The sequence below is a fragment of the Besnoitia besnoiti genome, chromosome IV (genome assembly GCF_002563875.1).
Source record: "Besnoitia besnoiti strain Bb-Ger1 chromosome IV, whole genome shotgun sequence".
Classification (NCBI taxonomy): domain Eukaryota; phylum Apicomplexa; class Conoidasida; order Eucoccidiorida; family Sarcocystidae; genus Besnoitia; species Besnoitia besnoiti.
The window spans coordinates 2,837,111-2,856,953 of NC_042359.1; the positions used below are offsets into that span (position 1 = coordinate 2,837,111).

General features: G+C 52.8%; 3 protein-coding genes across 3 annotated transcripts; 2 read left to right on the top strand and 1 right to left on the bottom strand.

The window, feature by feature from the left end:
• Positions 1-3,197: 3,197 nt before the first annotated feature.
• On the top strand, positions 3,198-4,525 carry BESB_055200 (ribosomal protein RPS19; the record flags this gene model as incomplete). The annotated part of the gene is made up of 3 exons (XM_029363955.1): positions 3,198-3,359; positions 3,930-4,165; positions 4,444-4,525. The coding sequence occupies 3 exons, from the start codon at positions 3,198-3,200 to the stop codon at positions 4,523-4,525; spliced, it is 480 nt and encodes a 159-aa protein (XP_029219878.1).
• Positions 4,526-6,858: 2,333 nt separating this feature from the next.
• On the bottom strand, positions 6,859-10,817 carry BESB_055210 (uncharacterized protein; the record flags this gene model as incomplete). Its single annotated transcript, XM_029363956.1, has 7 exons — positions 6,859-6,942; positions 7,507-7,547; positions 7,932-8,296; positions 8,736-9,094; positions 9,420-9,622; positions 9,944-10,324; positions 10,604-10,817. 7 exons carry the CDS (start codon positions 10,815-10,817, stop codon positions 6,859-6,861), a joined length of 1,647 nt encoding a protein of 548 aa, XP_029219879.1.
• A 3,951-nt stretch (positions 10,818-14,768) lies between these two features.
• Positions 14,769-16,950, top strand: BESB_055220 (vacuolar ATP synthetase; the record flags this gene model as incomplete). The annotated part of the gene is made up of 6 exons (XM_029363957.1): positions 14,769-14,853; positions 15,425-15,583; positions 15,929-15,961; positions 16,216-16,299; positions 16,611-16,694; positions 16,880-16,950. The coding sequence occupies 6 exons, from the start codon at positions 14,769-14,771 to the stop codon at positions 16,948-16,950; spliced, it is 516 nt and encodes a 171-aa protein (XP_029219880.1).
• Positions 16,951-19,843: the final 2,893 nt, after the last annotated feature.

Consider the following 19,843-nt stretch of genomic DNA (forward strand, 5'->3'; position numbering starts at 1 on the left):
CAGCAAGCTTGAACATCGCCAGAATTGAAGAATCATTTGTCATGAATTCATATCTTCATGCCATGACGGGTTCTACTACGGTGCCTGCGGATCCAGCGCTGCGGTTACCGGACGGCAGAACCAACAGAAACAGAAGAGGTTACTTTGGATTGAAAAGGTTGCGGAGCTTGCAAATATTGCGGTGTCGGCATTTCAGGACCAAGGGGGGCCTCTTCCGTTTGGAGCCGTAGGCGGCTAGTTGAGGCGTAATGTCATTGGCTCGTTGTGGCAAGCTAGTTGTGGACGGGGGCTAAATTCTTAGCGTGCATTGCCAAATAATACCTGTGTTTCCTCCACGTTGAACTACAGTTCCCTCTAAAACAGCTTGATGTGGAAACGTGCCTGAATTGCCTAGTTCTTTTCAGGCACAGTGTCGTCAGCTGAAAAAATGCTAACTTGCGTGGCCGGCATGCGACGCGGGAACCGACTGTGCACCACAAGAGGACTTATTACTACGCGCAGCCCCAGGGTCGCCAGTAGGCAGGCTCCAGTTTTCCTTGCTGCCATGCCTCCTGTTATCTAGTTCTTGTGCAGGAGAGTACACCGAGCCGCAGTCAGGGGACCAAGCGCATCGAAGCTCTCTTTATGAATGCGAGCCCTGTCCCCTGCAGCAGAAGGCGCATCTAGACGTGGGCATAGTGGTACGTTGCCCAAAATGCGGGACTCATGGAGTGGCCACGCCGCCCGTAGATACTACAAGTCGTGCCTTTCGACAAGAAAAATAGAGGGAAATCAGTCTGAATGCGCGCGTGCAGGGCATGCTGTCCGTGTCTGTGTGAGTAGATAGACTTAGAACACTACTGCGGCATGGGAACTGAGTTTTGCCTGCGAGCAATGTGTATACTGGAAATCACCCCGCGTAATCATTCTCAAGGCACCGGGTGCCCTTGTGCGTGATGTCGTGCCCGGTGTGCAGGCGCAACTGAAGAACAGAGTGAAGATGCCAACACCTGAGGGAGGGGTGGAAGAAAGAGTCCTACAGTCACACTCCATTGTACACACTCACAGGAATCTCTATGTGCAACTGGGACATCAATAGTGTAGCCGGCCCCGATGCCCTATGTGTTGCGCACAGAAAAAGTGTCTGGCTTATCAGAAACCTTCACCTTTTTGGAATTTCCTCAACATTTCTTTCAAGGTCGAACTGACCTACTGGTGATCCATGTAAGCATGAGAAGGCTGACGAAGTGATGCACCCTAGATCCGCTTTTTCCGCTTGTGCGTGCACCGTGTGGCTCGACCCGTCCCTGGCGACCGTTTCCTTTGGTGACGATGGTCGCCACACGGTGCACGCACAAGCGGAAAAAGTGGATCCAGGGTGCAGCACTTTGTAGTTCGTCAAATGAAAATGTACAATAGTTTTGGCACGAGAAGGGTGTAGATCTTCCGGGCACTTAAGCTTAGTGAAGGGCGCGTGACCCGCCCCCCTCCCCTCCCCCCGCCCCGCCTTCCTCAGTCTCTCTGTTGGTCCACAAGTTCCGCAGACGAATGACGTCGAAACTGCACACCATATGAAATGGACTCTTTGACTACATGCCGCTATATTGTGTTGCTCATAGAGACTACCACTGTTCGTATTGAGGTCGGGTATTCCAGAAATTCTGGATCAAGAGCCTGCAGAGAAACCTTGATGAGTCTCGACGTTACGGCGTGGCAGCTGCCGTACGCCTCGTGAAGGTGCGAGAGGGTCGCAGTCCCTCTTTCATCTCAGGAAAATGACAGTCAGATGGCTGTGCTAGGCCTGAGCGTGGGAAAAATGTAAGCCTCAATATCAGGCTCTGATAGGGAACGCAAAGAATGTTTTTGTTGGTCCTGCTGCACCTCCGGGCAGAGAGGACAGTGCAACTTTTCGAATTGGCGTCCCGTCGCCCTTTACTCGGTGGACCGGAGGCGCTTTGCCTGCGACACAACGCATGCATTCGCACAGCATCTCAAACCCGTGAGGGGAGGAAGAACTGTGCGGGTGAGTCTGCGCACGCCGTTATAATTTCAGCTGGCGGATCCGGTTCGGCTGAAAAAAAGAATGACGGCGATAATTTGTCGCGCCTCTGCATTTCTTTCGGCCTCCTCTGTCGACTGCAAAGGTTTGCGTCTCTAAGAGGTTAAATCTTCGCAAGTAAGCTACAACGTGGTGTTCTTCTCGTCGATAGTGTCCCGCTTTTCCTGGTTGCTGATATGTTTGTGTGGGGTGCACAATTTTACGGATGCGTGTGGAGTCAGGAGCGATTTTTCAGCGCCGAGAAGAGTCACTGTGTTTCTCCTCACGTGTAGTCCAGAAAGGGACCGTGAACAACGATCTTTCTGTTGCGAGTTGGCTTGCAGACGTCCGCCAAGTCTGAGCGTGCTCAATCGTACGTCCTGTAGTCGAGTCCCCTTCGTGTTCTTCGTCGTGACTTGAGTGAGACACTGTCGCTGTTCGGGTGGCATTGTCGAACAGACAAGATCAAAAACAGTGGACATTTTGGGGCGTTTGGGTAAGGGGAATCCTGTCTACTTTGGGATCGAATGGGGCTGTACACCAAGTGGCCGCAGGACTGTCCCCAAATCATTGCGGCCGGGGGCCAACAACGATCTTCGACAGCGAGCAGAGCAGATATATCTTCCACTTGCCTCACTGGCGCTCGGCGTCAAGACTGGACTACTGTATTGCTACAACCAGTATTGTGTTCAAATGCTTCTTGACTCGAGAAAATGCATGTTTACCGCCTGCGCTTCTAGACTCGAAAGGTCTAGAACTGGCTTACTTGCGCCAGCAGGCGCGATCGATGGACGCTTTCTCTTCTTCGAGCATCATGATGCGGTCCATTTTCCTTCTGCTGGCGCTTTGAGCATGTGGGAATGTCTGCCGCATAGGATATGCATACCTTGTTCCGTTTGTGTTGGAAGGACGCAAGCGCAAGTGAACCACACTCTGCAGCAGCGGCTGCTTCCGCAGGGACCGGATTCTGCCAATGTTGATCTTTGAAGGACTAGAGGCGAACTGCCGACTTTTACCGATTGATTCTGCTTCGGTCGGTTGTCGCTGGCGCAAACTCGCTCGGAGCGACGCGCTGTGCCGGGTATCAACATCCTCACATCGTCGTTGCTGGCTTGCTGGTCTTCAGGTCCGTTTTTTCGTGCTGTGCCCTGTGTGATGCCCTGATTCCCAGGTAGGCAAGATGTCGAACTCCGCATACTTGTACGAAACGCCTTTGCAGACGCGCGTCCACACCGTCAAGGATGTGAAGGCGGACGCGTTCATTGCGTTGTATGCGAACCACCTGAAGAAGCGCGGCCGATTTCAGCTCCCCAAATGGATCGACTATGTTAAGACTGCGCACGTAAGGACGCTTCGAAGGGGGGGACTGGGAGCTTGCTTTCGAAGTATGCGTGCGTGAAGGTGATCTACCTTCGTGGGACATCGTCCTGCTGCCTGGGCTTACGCTGTTCGTAGTCGGATCCTCCTCGTAGTCGTCTTTCGTTGCAGTTGGAGGGGGTAGTTGGAGCGAATTCAGCGCCGTTGCTGCTGCGTCGTGGAAGTTCATATTTGCGAGGAAGCAATATATTGATAGCTCCGTCTCATCCACCGTGCTTCTCCCCGGGAGGTACAAAAGCGCTCGATGGGCAAGTCGCGCCGGCAGCTAGTTTCCACGCGGTGATGGTACTGCCACGCAAGCTGTGTACCTTCGTCTACTAACAACACTGCCTGTCAGGGGCTGGAGTTTGCGACTTTCGGATGCACCCGTTTATGCCTAACATCAGCAGAGTCCGTTGTTCAACGGCGTTTCTGGTTGCGGTCAGTCACCTCGGAACTGCGTTGTGCTTCCACTGTGTCGATTTAAGCTGTCCAGTTCACTCTGGAGGACCGTTAGACAGAGACAACTGCCACCCTGATGCACTGTTGCTTTCAGGCCAAGGAGCTGGCTCCTTATGACCCCGACTGGCTCTACGTCCGTGCGGCTGCTATCCTCCGTCACCTGTACATCCGCCCGGACTGCGGAGTTGGCGGATTCCGCAAGGTCTTCAGCTGCAGACAGCGACGTGGTGTGAGACCCAACCACACTTCGAAGGCCAGCGGAAAGATCATCCGCTACATCCTCCAGCAATTCGAGGAGATGGGCCTCGTCGAGAGCGACCCCGAGAAGCCGTAAGTCGGTTGTTTCTGGTCCAGGTCGCAGGGGGTAGGATAAGCATGGTAGTTGCGTTTTGTCTGTCGCCTTCGTAGGCGGCCGACGCACGTTGGGAAAACTTTTCGCGAGTTGGTGCAATGATATGCGAAGCCAAACCCATGTATCTTTGTCACTGTTCTCTTATCCTGTATGGTGTCTGGGGAATCGTCTTATTTTCTCGGTGGACGCATGGCATTTCCATGTAAAGGAAACAGTCACTCTTAACACCGATGTGGATGTGCGGTTATGTCTGCAGCGGACGTCGTTTGACGAAGAACGGTCAGAGGGAATTGGATGTCATTGCTCGTCAGTGTGCCAAGCCCGCGACTTCCGACTAAGGGAGCCCCGCTAACAAGTGAAGGTTGGGTGTATACATGAAGGCTTTTTGTTTTGTGCATACCCCACCTCTCTGTTTTGTTGAAGTTGTTGACGCCTACGGTCGCGTGCGATTCACCTCTCGGAGTAGCAACGGTGTTTCCTCTCCCTCATCGACTTGCAATCAGTGTTACTCAATCTGGAATCTCGCGTTTTTTTCTGCGGCGCGGATCCTTTGTCCGAGATGGAGGACGATTACAGCATCGCCGGTACTTGAGGTGATGAGATGGCGTTGTAGCGATCAAACTCGATTCCAGTCCTCTCTCAAGATGGAATACCTGGCTTCGTTCAACGCCGTTAACTGTAGTGATTAGTCTCGAGAGGCAGGGTTCTGGGTTAGCAGACAAAGTAGCGATATGATACCACCAATTGTTTTTAGCAACCCAGTCTATATAGAGTAGCAGAAGAGATCGCCGGTTCTCTGCAGGTGCAAGGTGACGGGCGAAAAGTCATCCGTAAGCGATGATTTTTACTTGGTTTATCTGGTGCCTCGAGAAAAGCAACTCGTCATTCGTTCGGTTGGCCACAGAAAGCGGAACAATCAACGACTGCCGCTTCTCTACCAACGGATGTACTTTGGGTGGTCAGTTTGGCTCTAGCGATTATACTCGGTACCAATCCTTTCTCACGATAGAAGGATCCGCTCCTTTTGAGATCGATCAGATCAAGCTCCAGAGTAATTGCGTGTTTACGGTTGCTCTGGGACCTGCCGTGCGCCCGGCGCCGACGTTCTGCGACTGGCTGTTTTGTTTGGTTTGATCCAGAGAACACTGACGAACGGTAACTGTTGTCGAACTTTTAAACTTTTGGAGGGAAACGTCAACATTTTTTGACCTCTCCACATTCGAACTATTGTAAAAATGGCAGAAAATTCAAGTTCAATTATTTGAATTTTATGAAGACCCAGCAGACGATGTTATTTAATATGCTTTGAATCCCCACTTCTCAGGAAAATAACATCAAGTGGGTAAGAAGATATATACATTCAAATCCCGCGCGCTACCACCTCCAATGACTGCGATCGTTACCACGGAGAGAGGAAAAGACTAGGCACTTAACCAAAGCGCTCGAAGTTAGACGCTGCTGCTCCTTCCTTCCAGTACACGTTGCTGAGCGGTGCTTGTCGGTCGTCGGGGTGTCCCTCTCAGTCTTCCGCGAGACATCAGAAACGGCATAGGGACAAACCGTTCCAGACTCTACGAGGTTCCGTACCGTGCACGCTGCCCGTGAAACCATGTAGTAAAGTGGTGTCCAGAACTAAGAACGAGCACTAGCACAGAATTTGATTTGGCAATCGAAAATCTGTGCGAATGGAAGCGGGACGTATATGCGTCAGTTGAGCCTACGCTTAGGAATGAATGTGGCGTGAGCAGCGAACACAAGCCAGCAGCGACCAATAGCAACCAAAATGCCGCACTCAGCTATATGTGGGCAGCACACCGTGCGCCCTTTACCGCCCGGAAGAAGCACAAGAACTCCCTACTTCACATATGTGAACGCATACATGCTTGTGAGCCATAGCACCTTTTCCCGCTATGCTGGGAAGAACGACGTTTACCATGGCCTTTCGTATCGTGTCCACAACGCTCTGCATCGTAGTAGCGTTATTGCATAGCACAATGTCTTCTGTGGAGAAACCCGGAGGAACTTCTACACGCGGGTTCTGATGGAACTGCACCAGCACACTGCCCGTCGTCGGGTACCACTGGGACCTCAGCCAGCCGACCTTGTTTATTTTCGCTGCGATACTCGCGAATCCTTCTTCGGTCTTGGAAGCCAGTGACGGCACACCGAATTCTAGAAACCGCAACGCCTTCTCCAGCAGCGATGCTGTAGGGTACACGTACGCTGGCTTTCGGCTTGAAGACTTTGCGACCTCGATGCGAACGAAGGCCACAGCGCCCCTGACGCAGTCGTAAATACAACAACCGGATAACACTTCGATTACCGGATTTTTTACTTGATGGGAGGCAAGAAAAGCCGAAGGCACCTTGTTCGTGTTCTGCCGGCATCTGCGCCGGTGCCTATGAAAACGTCAGGTATCAGCCGAAGTGTGCCATACTTTCTCCTCTGCTTTGGCGGACACATATACCAGGTCAAAATGCGGTACTTCGTCTTGTTATGTGCCTTGCTTCTTGTTTGCTTACCTGCAGAAAAGAGAGGTAGGCAGCCTGGGCAACAGCGCGACCCCCTGAAATACGCGTAGCGAATACCCAGAGACTTCCGCTGGCGGTCTGAGGCAACCCAGAAAAAGCCCAGTTAAAAGCCATTACAGTGTAACCAACCTAATGATTCTTCACGTCAGAGGCACCATGTCCATGAATGCTGGGGGATCATCGGCGCAGGCCAAACCATCTTCCTTGGCTAATGGGGAGGCAGGCTGATACACTCCGCAAAGTGTACACCACACACTGGTCATCATACAAAAGGCAACTGGGGACGTCTAAGTGACACAGCGAACAGTGTTTCGGAAAGCGCTAAGATTTGTACTCGTGGCGTGATGCCGCCGCACAGGCTGGCGCCACTGCCAGAGGTCTAATGGTCGTGAGAGACCAGCAGGGCACCAAAAGCGGCATAAAATGAACCGAAATATCTGCGTCTGACCGCGCCTGCTGCTCCGCACACAGGATGGTCCGGAAGGTCGGCAGTAGCCAGCGCTGCAGGAACCCCTTAGCATGATTCCGTATAAATCATACACGGATGAGAAAATCGCGAGCAATTCTACTTCCGTCTTCATTGTTTCCAATAGATGAAAGGCTTCCCTCGAGGGAGCAGGATGTAGCGTCACCACTGAGCGGAGAGCCTGAAACTTTCTGAAGTCGCTGCCATCCGTTGGAGGAGGTCCTCTGATTACACCTGCACCCACAAGCACACAGCGTTCGCCGCACAGCCGGCAGAAAAGGTTTATCATTTTGTGGATGTGTTTTCAAAAAAGCTGAGTCACCCGAGCGAGCTCCAGCTTCCCAAGAATCTTCACAAACACAACTGCGGACACAGGCACGCCGCGCATCCAGACACGTAAGCGATGCCAGCAGCAGTCGCAATCTTGGCTTCCCAAAGCACACTTCTCGTCTCAGTACACGACCTAGATATTTCCACCCAGGTTTTTAGAGGCACCACCCAGCACTGTCAAAGCATCACCCACTATCCCTGTGCCTGTCCACATGTGGGAAGCACGGCAGGACGCATTCGTGTCCCATGGATTTCTCCATGGGAGAAGCTTAAACTCCGGAAGTCCGCCCGCTGCGCCACCTACTGGAGAGTATGCTGCCCAGCGGCATCAGGCGTGCGCACTCTCCTCTGTCCTGCAACGCAAACTTCTCAGTACCTGCACAGCGGTCGGACCTTTCCATGGTGCCCTGGGCTCACCGTTCCTAGTTCCCAAATAAACAACAACGAATAACCGGCCTTGTAATCCCGGTCCGAAATCTCCCGCTCCTAGGTCCTCTAAGCGCTCGGAAATCTCGTACCCAAAACGATCTTTGGAAGTCACATTGAGCGCTTCGTGAGCAGAAGGCGTAACGTACTGGAGCGACGTGGGTTTACCATCTATTTCCATCAAAGCCTCGGCCATGACGGACTGGATGCGAACGACGACAGCAGAGACACCCGCCCTTTGCTCCGCAGCTTTGAACAACGTGCGAAAACTTCTACTGGAGGGCAGCAGGTAGGTATTCATAAATGCCGCACCATTCATAGCACTGGGGCACTGCGTGACCACGAACGTCGCCATCCTGAAGGACCAGAAGCATATCACTGTCGCGTGTACCTCTTCACTCCACATCTGCACCTTTTTCCTACATTGTCGGCCCAGGGATGCAAAGCATGTGGGTCATCTGACGCTTAAGGTCTGTGCCGGCACGCACTCATTTTGCTGTCCAAAAATTACCTCCCCATTACGATTTTGTCACTCATTCCCCCCCCCTTACACGCACGTTTCTACGCTCCCCCATTACTTCTGCCAGTACATAGACGGAACTACTGCAAGTGACCAGTTCCACAGGTCTCATGTCCCACTACAAGGCCAGTCGTCCAAATATGGTCGTGATACATAGACTCCCAAAGCTTTTAATACATTGAAACTACACATATCTCAGCTCCGCAGTGACGTTGCTGTTGCCAACTGCCCTGGCGACGCGAAGCTACCGCAGGCGTCTTCCTTTGTAAACGGACACTTTCTCGCCTTGGAGCCTTCCTTTGAGTGCCTTCTCGAATGCTGCCCTCGACATGTAAAACGATGCTTCTTCATCCAGGTGGGATATATCCGCGATGGCAATCCCCCGAGCACTGAGTTGGGCCTCTACCCTGTCGAGAGCTTGCATGAGAAGCAGATTATCGAGCCCCTTGTCATTTAGCTGTTGTTGCATTGCCTGAGTTGACCTTTCCGCTTCTTGCCGGAGTGTGTGAATCATGGCGTTGGTGCGCTCATCTATGGACATCTCCAATCTGCGAAGCGTGACCGTCAGCCATGCTTTCATCTCATCTTTCTGGGTATCCATACGTCGAAGAAGCGATGTGAGCGCCTTGGCATTCTTTGGTGAGTTGCAAGAGACCATCACAGAGAGATAATGCATAGGTGCAAACTCGAGCGGCTCCTGGCACGCTGGGAACGTTGCTAGCCCGCACGGGGCAGCTGAAGTCTCAGAACCCCCCCTCGCCCCTCCCCCTCTTTCCCTCCGCCACGGTCAGAATCACAAGCGGAATCTAGCTTCCGTAACCCGGAGCAAACCCTCAGCACGAAGGGAGTCGAATACCGACTGGTATGCCTACGTCGATCCCTCGTGCAGCATCTACTCATACGTATCCCTGTCAAGGAGGAAAGCAGTGTATTTGGTAGCCGGTGGCCCAGTCACTCACCTTTTCGGTCGACGTCGTGAGCCTCTCCAGCTTTGTCGCTATTTCTCCCTGTGTGTGGAACGCGTTCGTCAGTCCAGATGTGACAGCGAAAGCCGCCATGTCGGCAATGAAGATCTCTGATTGTTCCTCCCTACGGCGAACAAACACGTCACCTGTGCTCTGCAAGCGCTGCACGAGGCACTCCTGGTTTTCTTCCAGCCCATCTGGTCACAGGAACGAAGGTACAGCGATGTTAACGGCTGAGACAGCTGAAGGCATTTCATGACCACGACAGATTATACCCCGTAACCTATCTCACAAACTGTACCACCGGTGAAAGTCCTGACCCTAACCATCGCGTGAGGGAGTAGAAGCCTGGTACCCCAGGGGCCCCTTCATCCACCAGATTCACTGCTGAAGGAGTCGTGGTGTGGTGTCGAATAGCTCTTCCAGAGCAGTGACTCTACTCACTATCATGCGGATGCCTGACCGAGGCTACAGCAGGATGTCAGGTAAGTGGAGGCCCGTTTTCCACTCGGACTGACCTAGCAGCTCATTCACAGCATTTATTCGGGTATCCAGTCGCGCAATTAGCTGCTGCTGTTCCAGCTGTGCTCGGTGCACTTCCTTCACCGCTGCTTCGGTTTGCGACTTGAGAGCGCGCAAACGCGCTTCAATGACTCTGGCCCTATGGGCGGGGCAACTAGATGACCCGGCTTGGTCCGCTTGCTCCTTCAGCCTCGGCGTAGATGCATCAAATGCCGTCGTTTTAATCTTTATTGTTGGGTTTTCATGCTGTGTTTTAGGAGCATCTCTAGATCGAGTAACGATGCCTCTTGGCATTAGATCAGCAGTCAATCCCACTCCTGTCTCTACTGTCCGTGGGGTTCCTGCCGGGCGGACTGGCACCCCATACGGGAAATGATCTGCAGGCCAATTAAATCACCAACACGGGCGAAGTATGAACGTGTTCAAGATGCAGATTGCCCCCCACTGTCCTCAGGCATAGCAAACGAGGGCGCACGCGTAGTCTTGGGTCCGCAGCCTCCTAATATCTTTCCTGTGTGTCACGAACGTTAAGCCTGTCATGTGATCTACATCCACCCTCGTGCGGATTGAACCGGATCTTCAGTAACACCCACCCGGCAATATCTAAAAGAGCAGGCCTCGAAACGATATGCTACGTGTCCTGATCTTTGACTTACATCTATCGCTAACGTCCTCCTCGGCGGGCGCATCTGTCGCTATTGGGGGGGCGGGAGCCTTATGCCCTGTAGGAGGATCCGGTTCCCATGAAACTGGTCGTGGTGTCAGTGGGTCGTTTATCGCGCTGCTGTCGGTTAAAGAGCCAGGGAAAACAGATGAGAGCCCGGCAAACACAATAGCGGAGCGTATCACTCGCTGCGAGCGACGGGCCATCGTACTGATCGAGTGGGCCGGCTGAGTGTTCTCGGCCGTTATTAATTAAACGTGTCTTGCTCCAACTCGAGAAAGGCGTCATCGGATAATGCAGCAAAGCCCGATGGGATCAAGGCTCCCACTGCCCTTGAAAACATGATTAACTGCGGCTGGAAAGCGGACACACGAATGGACCGTTGGCGAAGCCTTGCATCACCACCGGCAGGCTGTAGTTAAGCTACACAGCAGTAAAATGATCTGACACACCCCGGCCTCCACACCCCACGTTTGACCGATGTGGAAACCCTTCGAAGCAGTGACAACGACTTCTTGTAAGCAAAAACACGTAGGGTCCGGTAGCTCCCAGGTCACAAGCTGATCGACGGATTCCATGCAAACAGTTTCATCCGAGGAAGGACCGGGAAACCTCCACTTGTAGAACTCAATGACAAGAGCATACAGATGCTATTCCAACTCGTCTACAGTGACCACCCGCCCTGAGTTATATACTTGAGACCGCGTTATGCGTGTGAAAAACACTCTGGACTGTGGTTTTGCCGGCCCACAGACCCCGGCATTTCAGAGGTTGAAGCCCTCGATGCCGAAGTACGGAAATGCCTTCTAGCGAAATTCCATTTGCGGTCCCTCCTTCATGCATACTGTTCTCCTTCATAGACCAGAATTCGCGTTCGCGATGTTCTACAGAACAGGCGAAACCACATCAGCGACCAGCCTGTATCTGTCACTAGCGGCGGTGCCTGCGTTGAGCCACACGAAGAATGCTATTGACGAGCCCGTCCCTCGCGTATGGCGGCCGCTGTTCCCTCTCCACAAGGCATGACGGGGCTCTCCAGGCCTCGTGGGCGACTTTGGTCTGGACGAGGCCAAAGCGCCAAACACTTGTCTACTGCCTCACACAGCCGGTCGATTTACAGGGTGTTACCTCCGCGAACTATTTTCGTGGGCATGCAGTCAGCCATCGAATTGACTGTCACGCATGAATGTCGAATCAGCTGGGCTGCCGTACAAGGCTGAGGAAGACAAAAAATGGGTATTGGCTGTTGCGAGCAGGCGCAGTTGTAAGTGTTTCCTCGTGAAACACGGGAGGGATCCCTCCTCTCGTTGACCGCGGGCCGAAGGTTGTCTCTGTGTCTTGTCGCATTGCTTTTTCAGCAGGCTCTGCACGTTCATCTCACTGCATGCGGGTGAACGCAACGACCGATAAAGCTGTGACCATCGTGTCTGTGGACGAAAAGATGAAATGTTAAAACAAGACTCCATTGTGGAGCACGATATTGGTCACCGGAGGGGAGGCCAGAATGCCTACGACCTCGGTAACGGAAACAGTCAGGAGGCGCCTCCACATGCCCCGCCGCACCGGCCTGTAGAAATGCTGCGGGTGTGCCGTCCGCATGGGCCGGCAACGAACCGAGATGGTATGCGATAGGAAGGAGAAGACCCGACCCAGGAACAACGCTTTTTTCATGAACGCCGTGTTCCACATCCGCCCGCTCATCCCTCATCTGAGAAGACTGACTGGACAGACCATTCATTCTCGCACTAGCTTCTACGGTTCAGCGGGCAGGTGCGGTCCCCTGCTTCCAGGAGCAATGAAAGGTGTACCTGCAGCCTACACCACCTTCGGCCCTCACGACCAGTTTACGGGGCGAGTGCGCACGGGAAATCACGACCACAGAACACCGCCGGCGCAAATCCATAATCCACTCCTTTCGCTTGTAGCACGCAGAGTGCTCTTAGCGCTATTTCCGGCCAGAGCGAGGCGCGTGCTCTAAGCGGCAGGACAGGCATTGGCCCGCCGCTTCTACCGCCGCTATTTGCGTGAGGGGAGGTCACGAAGTGAACGAAACAGTCGAGATAGAATCTGGATCCACAAGCATACTTTCCCTTCTGAGGGGTGTAGACACCACTCGAGGCAATCACCTACGCTGATTTTGTAGCTTGTGCTGGTTTCTGAGACTGCCAGGGTTCGTCTGCGCGGGCTGCCCAGCAGTTTGAGCCAGTTCCGGCCTCTGCCGCAGTACTGGGTGAATTTCCAAATTTGGAACACCCAGCATCTTGCCGTTACTGTAGACGGCCGCACGGCAATTCGCTAGACAAGCGCCTGAACCACCGTGGGTTCTGTCGCGATATTGCCCCTCGCAAGTGCAGACGTGTAGACCAGCCCGTTCATGCAACCGCACGCGAGGAAAATGTGCTTCTGAGCACACGCAGCGTCGCAACAGCCGCTAGACATCTACATGCGCGTAACACAGCTCTCCCGGGGGTGTCCAGTCATAGACCCGTGTTACATAAACGGCGACTGAGAAACGAGGAGACGAGGGGGGGACCGGAAGCAGGACAACCCCAGGAAAAAGCAGCCTGGTACGGGTCGAAAGACTCGGTCAACCATTAGGGATAACGGGATAAGTCTAGAACCCACACGCATTCATGAGATTCCTGAGCTGGAGACCGCATCTTCCGGAGATCCTCGTGGCGTTACCCAGTGCGTCCCGTAGTGTTACTCATGAGATGACTCGCTCTTCACCTTTTCACAGGGCTTGCGCGTGATTGATAGTTCATGATCGAATTGTTGTGTGCACCAACTGATGCTGAGGTAATCTGCCCCTCGGAAGTTGCCCCCCCATCGCTCCCTCGAATATCGGGGCCACCTACATGGAGACCGGGAATTGTGAGGGAAACGTAAGGAAACGTCTTCTACGCCGCGATGTCACACAGAAACTTACCATGCTTGCGTCAACGTATACCCATACACTTCGTCTGTTCGGCTTTGCTACCAGTGCTGCTCGCACAGCTGGGCGCAATAGTATGTCGCGCATTTGCAAACAAACCGTCAAAAAAAAAGCGTTTAAAGACAGCAGCAGAGCTACAGAGCTATATGATATTCAAGCAAGGTATTCCTACAGTGGGTCCACACCTCAGGGAAAATGGAGAAGGCACCCCTTTGTCACATTCGCTCGGCATACCGCGCATTGTCGACATCGCGCCTTCACCGCCCAAAAAACGGACTTCCATCGTAAAATATAATCAAACGCCGTAGTAATAACTGATGGCCAGCTGAGGGGAGTAGCCTCTAGACAAACACAGCATTAGAACGTGCAGCGCCTGTCGGCTAGACTTGCATTTCTTCACACGACCCGCATGAAGTACACCGATGTTCATTATTAATGTGGCGCGTCAAAGCGGCATTTTTGCCATTTTTGCCAAGAGCTCTCGAGTCACAGGGGCATAGCACCAAGTTGGGGTTATGACACCAATCTTACCGCGGGTTATGACACCAATCTTACCGCAGTCGTCGCAATGGGGCGAAAACCAGCTTGTTCTGCGGAAAAGGCCGGTCACGCTTGGGAGAACATGCGTATGCGTTGTCCCCCGTCTCACTGTCTGTAGACGCAAAATCGATGAGACGGTTCCCCAATACCAACCCCGCTGGCTGCAGCGGGGTGCTCCTGCATGACCGAAGGAGACGTCGCACCGAACGGGGGTGGTCATCGCGCGACACAGACTGTGCGCTTCACGCCGTCAGCCTCCGACCGCTTGCTGGGAAAGCGCCTTCCCCCCAGTGTGTTGTTCGGCAATAGCCGAGCTATAAGACGGAGGCGGAGGGGTGGTTAGGAGAAGTGTGAGCTAAAAAGGTACTCTGTGGTCGGTGACGGATCGTAAAGAACCTGTACGGCGTTTGCTTTCCGGTGTGTGCTTCTACGAATTTATTCTCAGCCAAAACACTATTCTCTTCCGCATCTGCATTGCTGCTAGTACCTTTTTCATGATGCGGGCATAAGATTGCAGCATCTTGTACGCACTTCTCTCTTGTTTTTAGTGGTCCCGTTTAGTCTCGGGGGAAGCTGCGCAGTCTTTATTGTATTCAGCGATTCACCGCGCTGCACCTGCCGCTGAATTTTCTCGACGCAGCCACCAGTGTATTTCATTATCTGTCCTCTCCTGGTTTTCACAATGTTTTGGTCAGCGTTTCTACAATGTGACCCGAACTCGGCTTTTTTCGGGTTCATGGGTATCACGGCCGCCATGGTTTTTTCCAGTAAGTTGGGGACGGCTGCATGTCTCTTCGTTGCATGTCTCTCCCGAGGACAGGTGAATTTCCATTCTTCGAACTCCCCCAATGACGCAACTGAACACCTCTTCGATGCCTATGGTGGCCGCAGGGCGCACCGGATGCGGCCTTTACGTCTGGTGATCGCCTTCCTCTTGTGTGGATCACGGAAGACTGCCAATATGCGTCTCATCCAACGTTTATGGCATCATAGCCGCCTAGTGCCAGGTCGTAACCCTTGGGTTCACGTGCCCTACGTATGATATTGTAGCTTTTTCCTGTGGTTTCGAGGAGAGTTGTACCGGAGAACGGCGTAAGTGCGTTCATAGTGGTGGTCCACCGCAGCACGTTGATTCACCATTTGCGACGAGAGGCTGCCAGGGCGGGCGTCCTGTGCGCCCTCCCATTTCTACACCCTGTGTCGCGCATGCAAGGAATTCCTGCAATTGTTAGCCCGGCGATCATTCTAGAACTGTTTCCTGTTCTGCCCAACGACGTCGTGCCCTGTCGACGCATCCACCACCACCTCGGTACCGCATATGTGTGTTATTTCCTGCAGACCTTGGAGCGGCTTACGGCACGGCGAAGAGTGGTGTCGGAATTAGCAGCATGGGTGTTATGCGCCCGGATCTGGTTATGAGGTCGATCATTCCAGTCATTATGGCTGGTATCCTTGGTATCTACGGTCTCATTATCTCCATCGTCATCAACGGATCAAGTGCGTACAAATTTATTGACTTTCGCTGCATTTACTGGGCCTCCTTGGATCTCTTCTGTGTCGCCCTATCGTTGAAATGAGTGGCGGGATTATGTGTCGTCGATCGCCTACTCAGCCGAAGCTGTGTGTAGGACCGGAGCAATACACAAGACGCCTGATGCATATTCAACATGAGCAACAGCCGCACGCAGTTCGTTATGCTACGGGTTTCTATTGCGACTTGGCGACGGATATTCTCTGTGGTCGTGGGAACGTGGCTGGAGAGGGCTTGTTTCTGAGGCGGAGCAAGAAAGATATGCGAAGTTGAAAGTGCGACTCCTTCCTGTGATTTTCGCTTCTGTGCAGTGGACACCCCTGACACCTACTCGAGCTACGCTGGTGAGAACTTGGTTGAATGCGGCAATCGCGCTCAGCGGGGGCAAGCACGAGCGGCTGCGTCAATGGAGACTACCTGTAACTGCAGGGCTAATGCTGCGAACTGGCGGGTGGTATCGTAAATAGCAGATAAAAACCCATGGCGATGCAAGTCATGAAAAGGATGGGCGGTGTCGTAATCTGATGCGTGCGTCGGTCAAGTCCATTATGGTGTCATTATTTACGATAATTTTTCTTTGTTTCTCTCTTCCTCTCAGGCTACGGCCATCTCGCAGCAGGCCTGACTGTCGGACTTAGTGCAATGGCAGCCGGTTTGGCAATTGGGATTGTTGGAGATGCCGGTAAGCAGAGCTCACCATATTTGTATGCAGTGTCCTCCAGATGGGTTCATTTTCTGTTATGTGCAGACGGCGGAGAATCATTTGCGTTTCTTGTATCAGGCTGAAGCGACCTCTAAACGTTCATGCAACTGCGTGCTATCTGTAGTATACTTCCGTTCAAACGTTTGTTGCTCCATGTGGCGAACCCCGTCGGGTCCGGTAGCTGCGGCAAACTTGTCGACGGTGTGGAGAAGCTGTTTTGCACCCTTCGGAAGTTTTGGAAAGGTTCGTCCGTTTGTTGAAGCGGTGTCTTCTGTGTCGTGTGCTAACAGGTGTGCGCGCGAACGCTCAGCAGCCGAAGCTGTTCGTTGGCATGATGCTCATCCTCATTTTCGCTGAAGCGCTGGGACTTTATGGTAAGTTCCTCTGCAGCGGTCGACCATCACCTACGCTAGTACGTGCGGAGACCGTCACATTACAGTGATGTCTTGGGAACATAGAGTGAGGAGAAACAACCTATCGGTCTAGATTGGACTCTCGCCCGTGAGGAGGCCTAATCGTCACAATTTTTGGTACTTTGTGTGCCTTCCCGTTCGTGCAGGTCTTATTATCGGGCTCGTCGTCGCTACCAAGAAGGTCGAGGGCTTGTGCACAAGTTACAAGTCGTCCTAAATCATCCAATTCTTGGTACCCCGCAATGTCGTCCCGTGTTCTGTACTTCCTGAGGTCGCGGGGCACGCCACGCAGATCTGCTTAGGGTTTAGGGTAGCAGATCTGCTTCCGCTAATCTTCATTCGCTGCGGTCTGGCAGGCGTGCACGTAACGAACAGTGAATGTATGTGCACGACACGGCGAACCACATCGGTTGCATGCCTTTCTGCGGTATCACAACAGACCACTCCGCGTATCCGACTGATTTGTTTACACACTTTCACAAGGCGTCTCGCTTTTTTTATCCTGGGTTTCCAGTCGCTGTTGTTTTGTGCAAGGCGGCACAGTAGTGCGTTTTCTGGTCTGGTCCGACGTAGTGAAAAGCCTTGTTTTTCAAACATCAGGACCAAATCGAAATTGAAGCTTCTTCAAGCGAGACCACCAGGGACCAGCGTGGTGCCATAGATTGAGACCTGGTCTGCGGCTACTCCCGCTGACGCACCAGCGGCCATTCAGGCACCGTTTACGTGGAGTAGACAATTTAATAGCTTTCGCACGGATGGTTTCCCATGTACTGCTGTCATCATTGACACTTGTCTTATCACTTAGTCTCCGTGGGGATCAGTTTGCTTCAGCACGAGAGCGTAAATCTCTCGCTTCAAGTCTTGATAGTAGCACCTTGAACCCAATCAGCGTGAAGCTGTGATGGCGTGCAGACGGAGCTACAATTTCCAGTTTCCTGAGGCGTCTCTCTTCTGCATGTTTAGACGTTCACCTCTCGTGAAAGCGGCCATCCGGCCACTGCCTGCGACTGCAGCTGTGTTTGGGCTTCTCTGCCGGTATTGGCAGGTATGCAAGGCGGAAGATAAGAGTGCCCCTTCAGTGTTTACTTACGAGGGACTGCGCTCCGTATTCCGGTACGGGGGACGAGTATTTCCCCTCACCCTAGTTCTGTTTAACATGGCATCTAGTTGACGTCATCACAGCCCTATGACTCTGGTGCGACTTACCCATGTCATCCGACTCCAAAGCAAAAATCACGTAAGGCATCATCGAAGCGTCACCTATACTTATTTATTTGCAGCCTGTATAATCGGATCCACGCCGCCTCTGTTAACACTAGTCCGAGCTCGTGCAATGTCTCTTCAAGCGGTGAAAGGCATCCTCTATCTCGTTTGTCCTTTCGTGAGGTGCATTAACACGCCTTGCGACCTCCGTCTTGAAAGAGATGCAACTCTGATCATCCGGTACCCGGCTCGACTGTGACTCGGTCCTCGCTACGCATATACCCTGGAGACGCACGCGAATAAGGACCACTCCAGAAATTCCACCAATATACCGCCGTCTTCACCCCTTCAAAAGACGAGGGATATATGCCATGTGAGTAGCTCCTCCCCAGCGGCGCGTCCTGCGGTCGAGGGTCAACATTCGACACATTTCGTTACCCTGCGTCAGAGAATCAAGTGGGCACCAATCAAAGGCCGAAGGCACTCGACAGCCACCGACAAAACCCCATTCACTTTCTTTTGGTAGACTCCTCGTTTCCATCCACTGACAATCGCAACGGCTTCCGCCGATGCGTGGAGGGGTTCTCATCTGTTTACGTGTCAGACGCGCAGGCGCCCCGATATCGTCTTTATTACCAAGGCCAAAAATGGCTTCGCGAGCGCCCTTTTGGGGTGTCTGTTTTCCCTTGCAACTGGCATGATAGGACGCACGCGGGGTGTGTGTAATGTACAAGCGTTTAACGGCTAGTAAACCAGAATGGCTGTAAATATGATACCTGTACAAACAAGCTCGGACCTTGTCGGTGGACCGACAACGCAGTACGAAAACAATTCCTCACGTGCCAGGCATGTCAACGTTATACGCCAACGCTGTACTTTGGAATGGAAGCCGTAAAGACTGTGCACGATATAGTATAGGTTGCAGCCCCTATGCTATGCAGGCTTTACTGTGCTACACGGGGTAGCTGGGCCCAGGCGTTTTTGAACGAGTTGCATCGCACCCAAAGGCAATTCTAAATCATGACGCCTACACAGTTTGATATGGCAAACCAACTTATCTCATGATTTACCTGTCAAGTGATACGTTTTTCTCGAATCCGGCACCGGCTTTTGGTCGTTGGGGGGCCGTCGGTTACCACACGCAGACAGGCACGGCGCGGCATGATCGCCGTCTTCATCTCATATAGGAGGAGGTCGTGCAACGATTGAGCAGGCGTTCTGCTCTTCGCTAGCACTCTGTCGACTCTCTGTGCCTCTCCCTAAAACGGGGCTCATCCTAGGTCACGGTCACTGTGCTGGCTAAAGGGCCATTGTGGAAGAACTGTTATAGAGACCCACATGACGATGTATACCGTTTTGAGTACGAAAACTGGAGAAAGACATGGCGACAAAAGACCTGTGTCTCATTGCTGCAAGGCAGGTTTGTCTGCGCGACTCTGACAGCTAGAGTCTGAGGGCGATATGCGTGGTCATGTGACACCCATCGTGTGCTCTACGCGACCTAGATCAGGCCAACATCCGAAAAAGGCCGCTGGTGACCGGCGGAAAGTAAGTCTGTCAAGAGTTTAGCCATTTGCAGTGATTGCTAATCATATCTATTGAAAGCCGGCAGCACACTCGGGTTGATCCCCACACAACGGCAATTATAAAAACGAATTGTTTCTGATCTTGATAAGGGAACACTCAAAGCTGTACGCATAGAGCGGCCTTCAGGTAAGCGCCAGCTGTGCAGGGCCTCCGACAGGCCGACAGGGATAATGTCATGCGCACTGAATCGCGTCCTCATGCCACCCGGTCCTCTTACCTCCTTTCGGACGCGATCTGTCAGGCGGTGGCGTCTCGCGAGTACGTGCGTAGAGTCAGGGTGATGTCCACTGCTCGGCTGAAAACTCACAATGTGCAGGGGT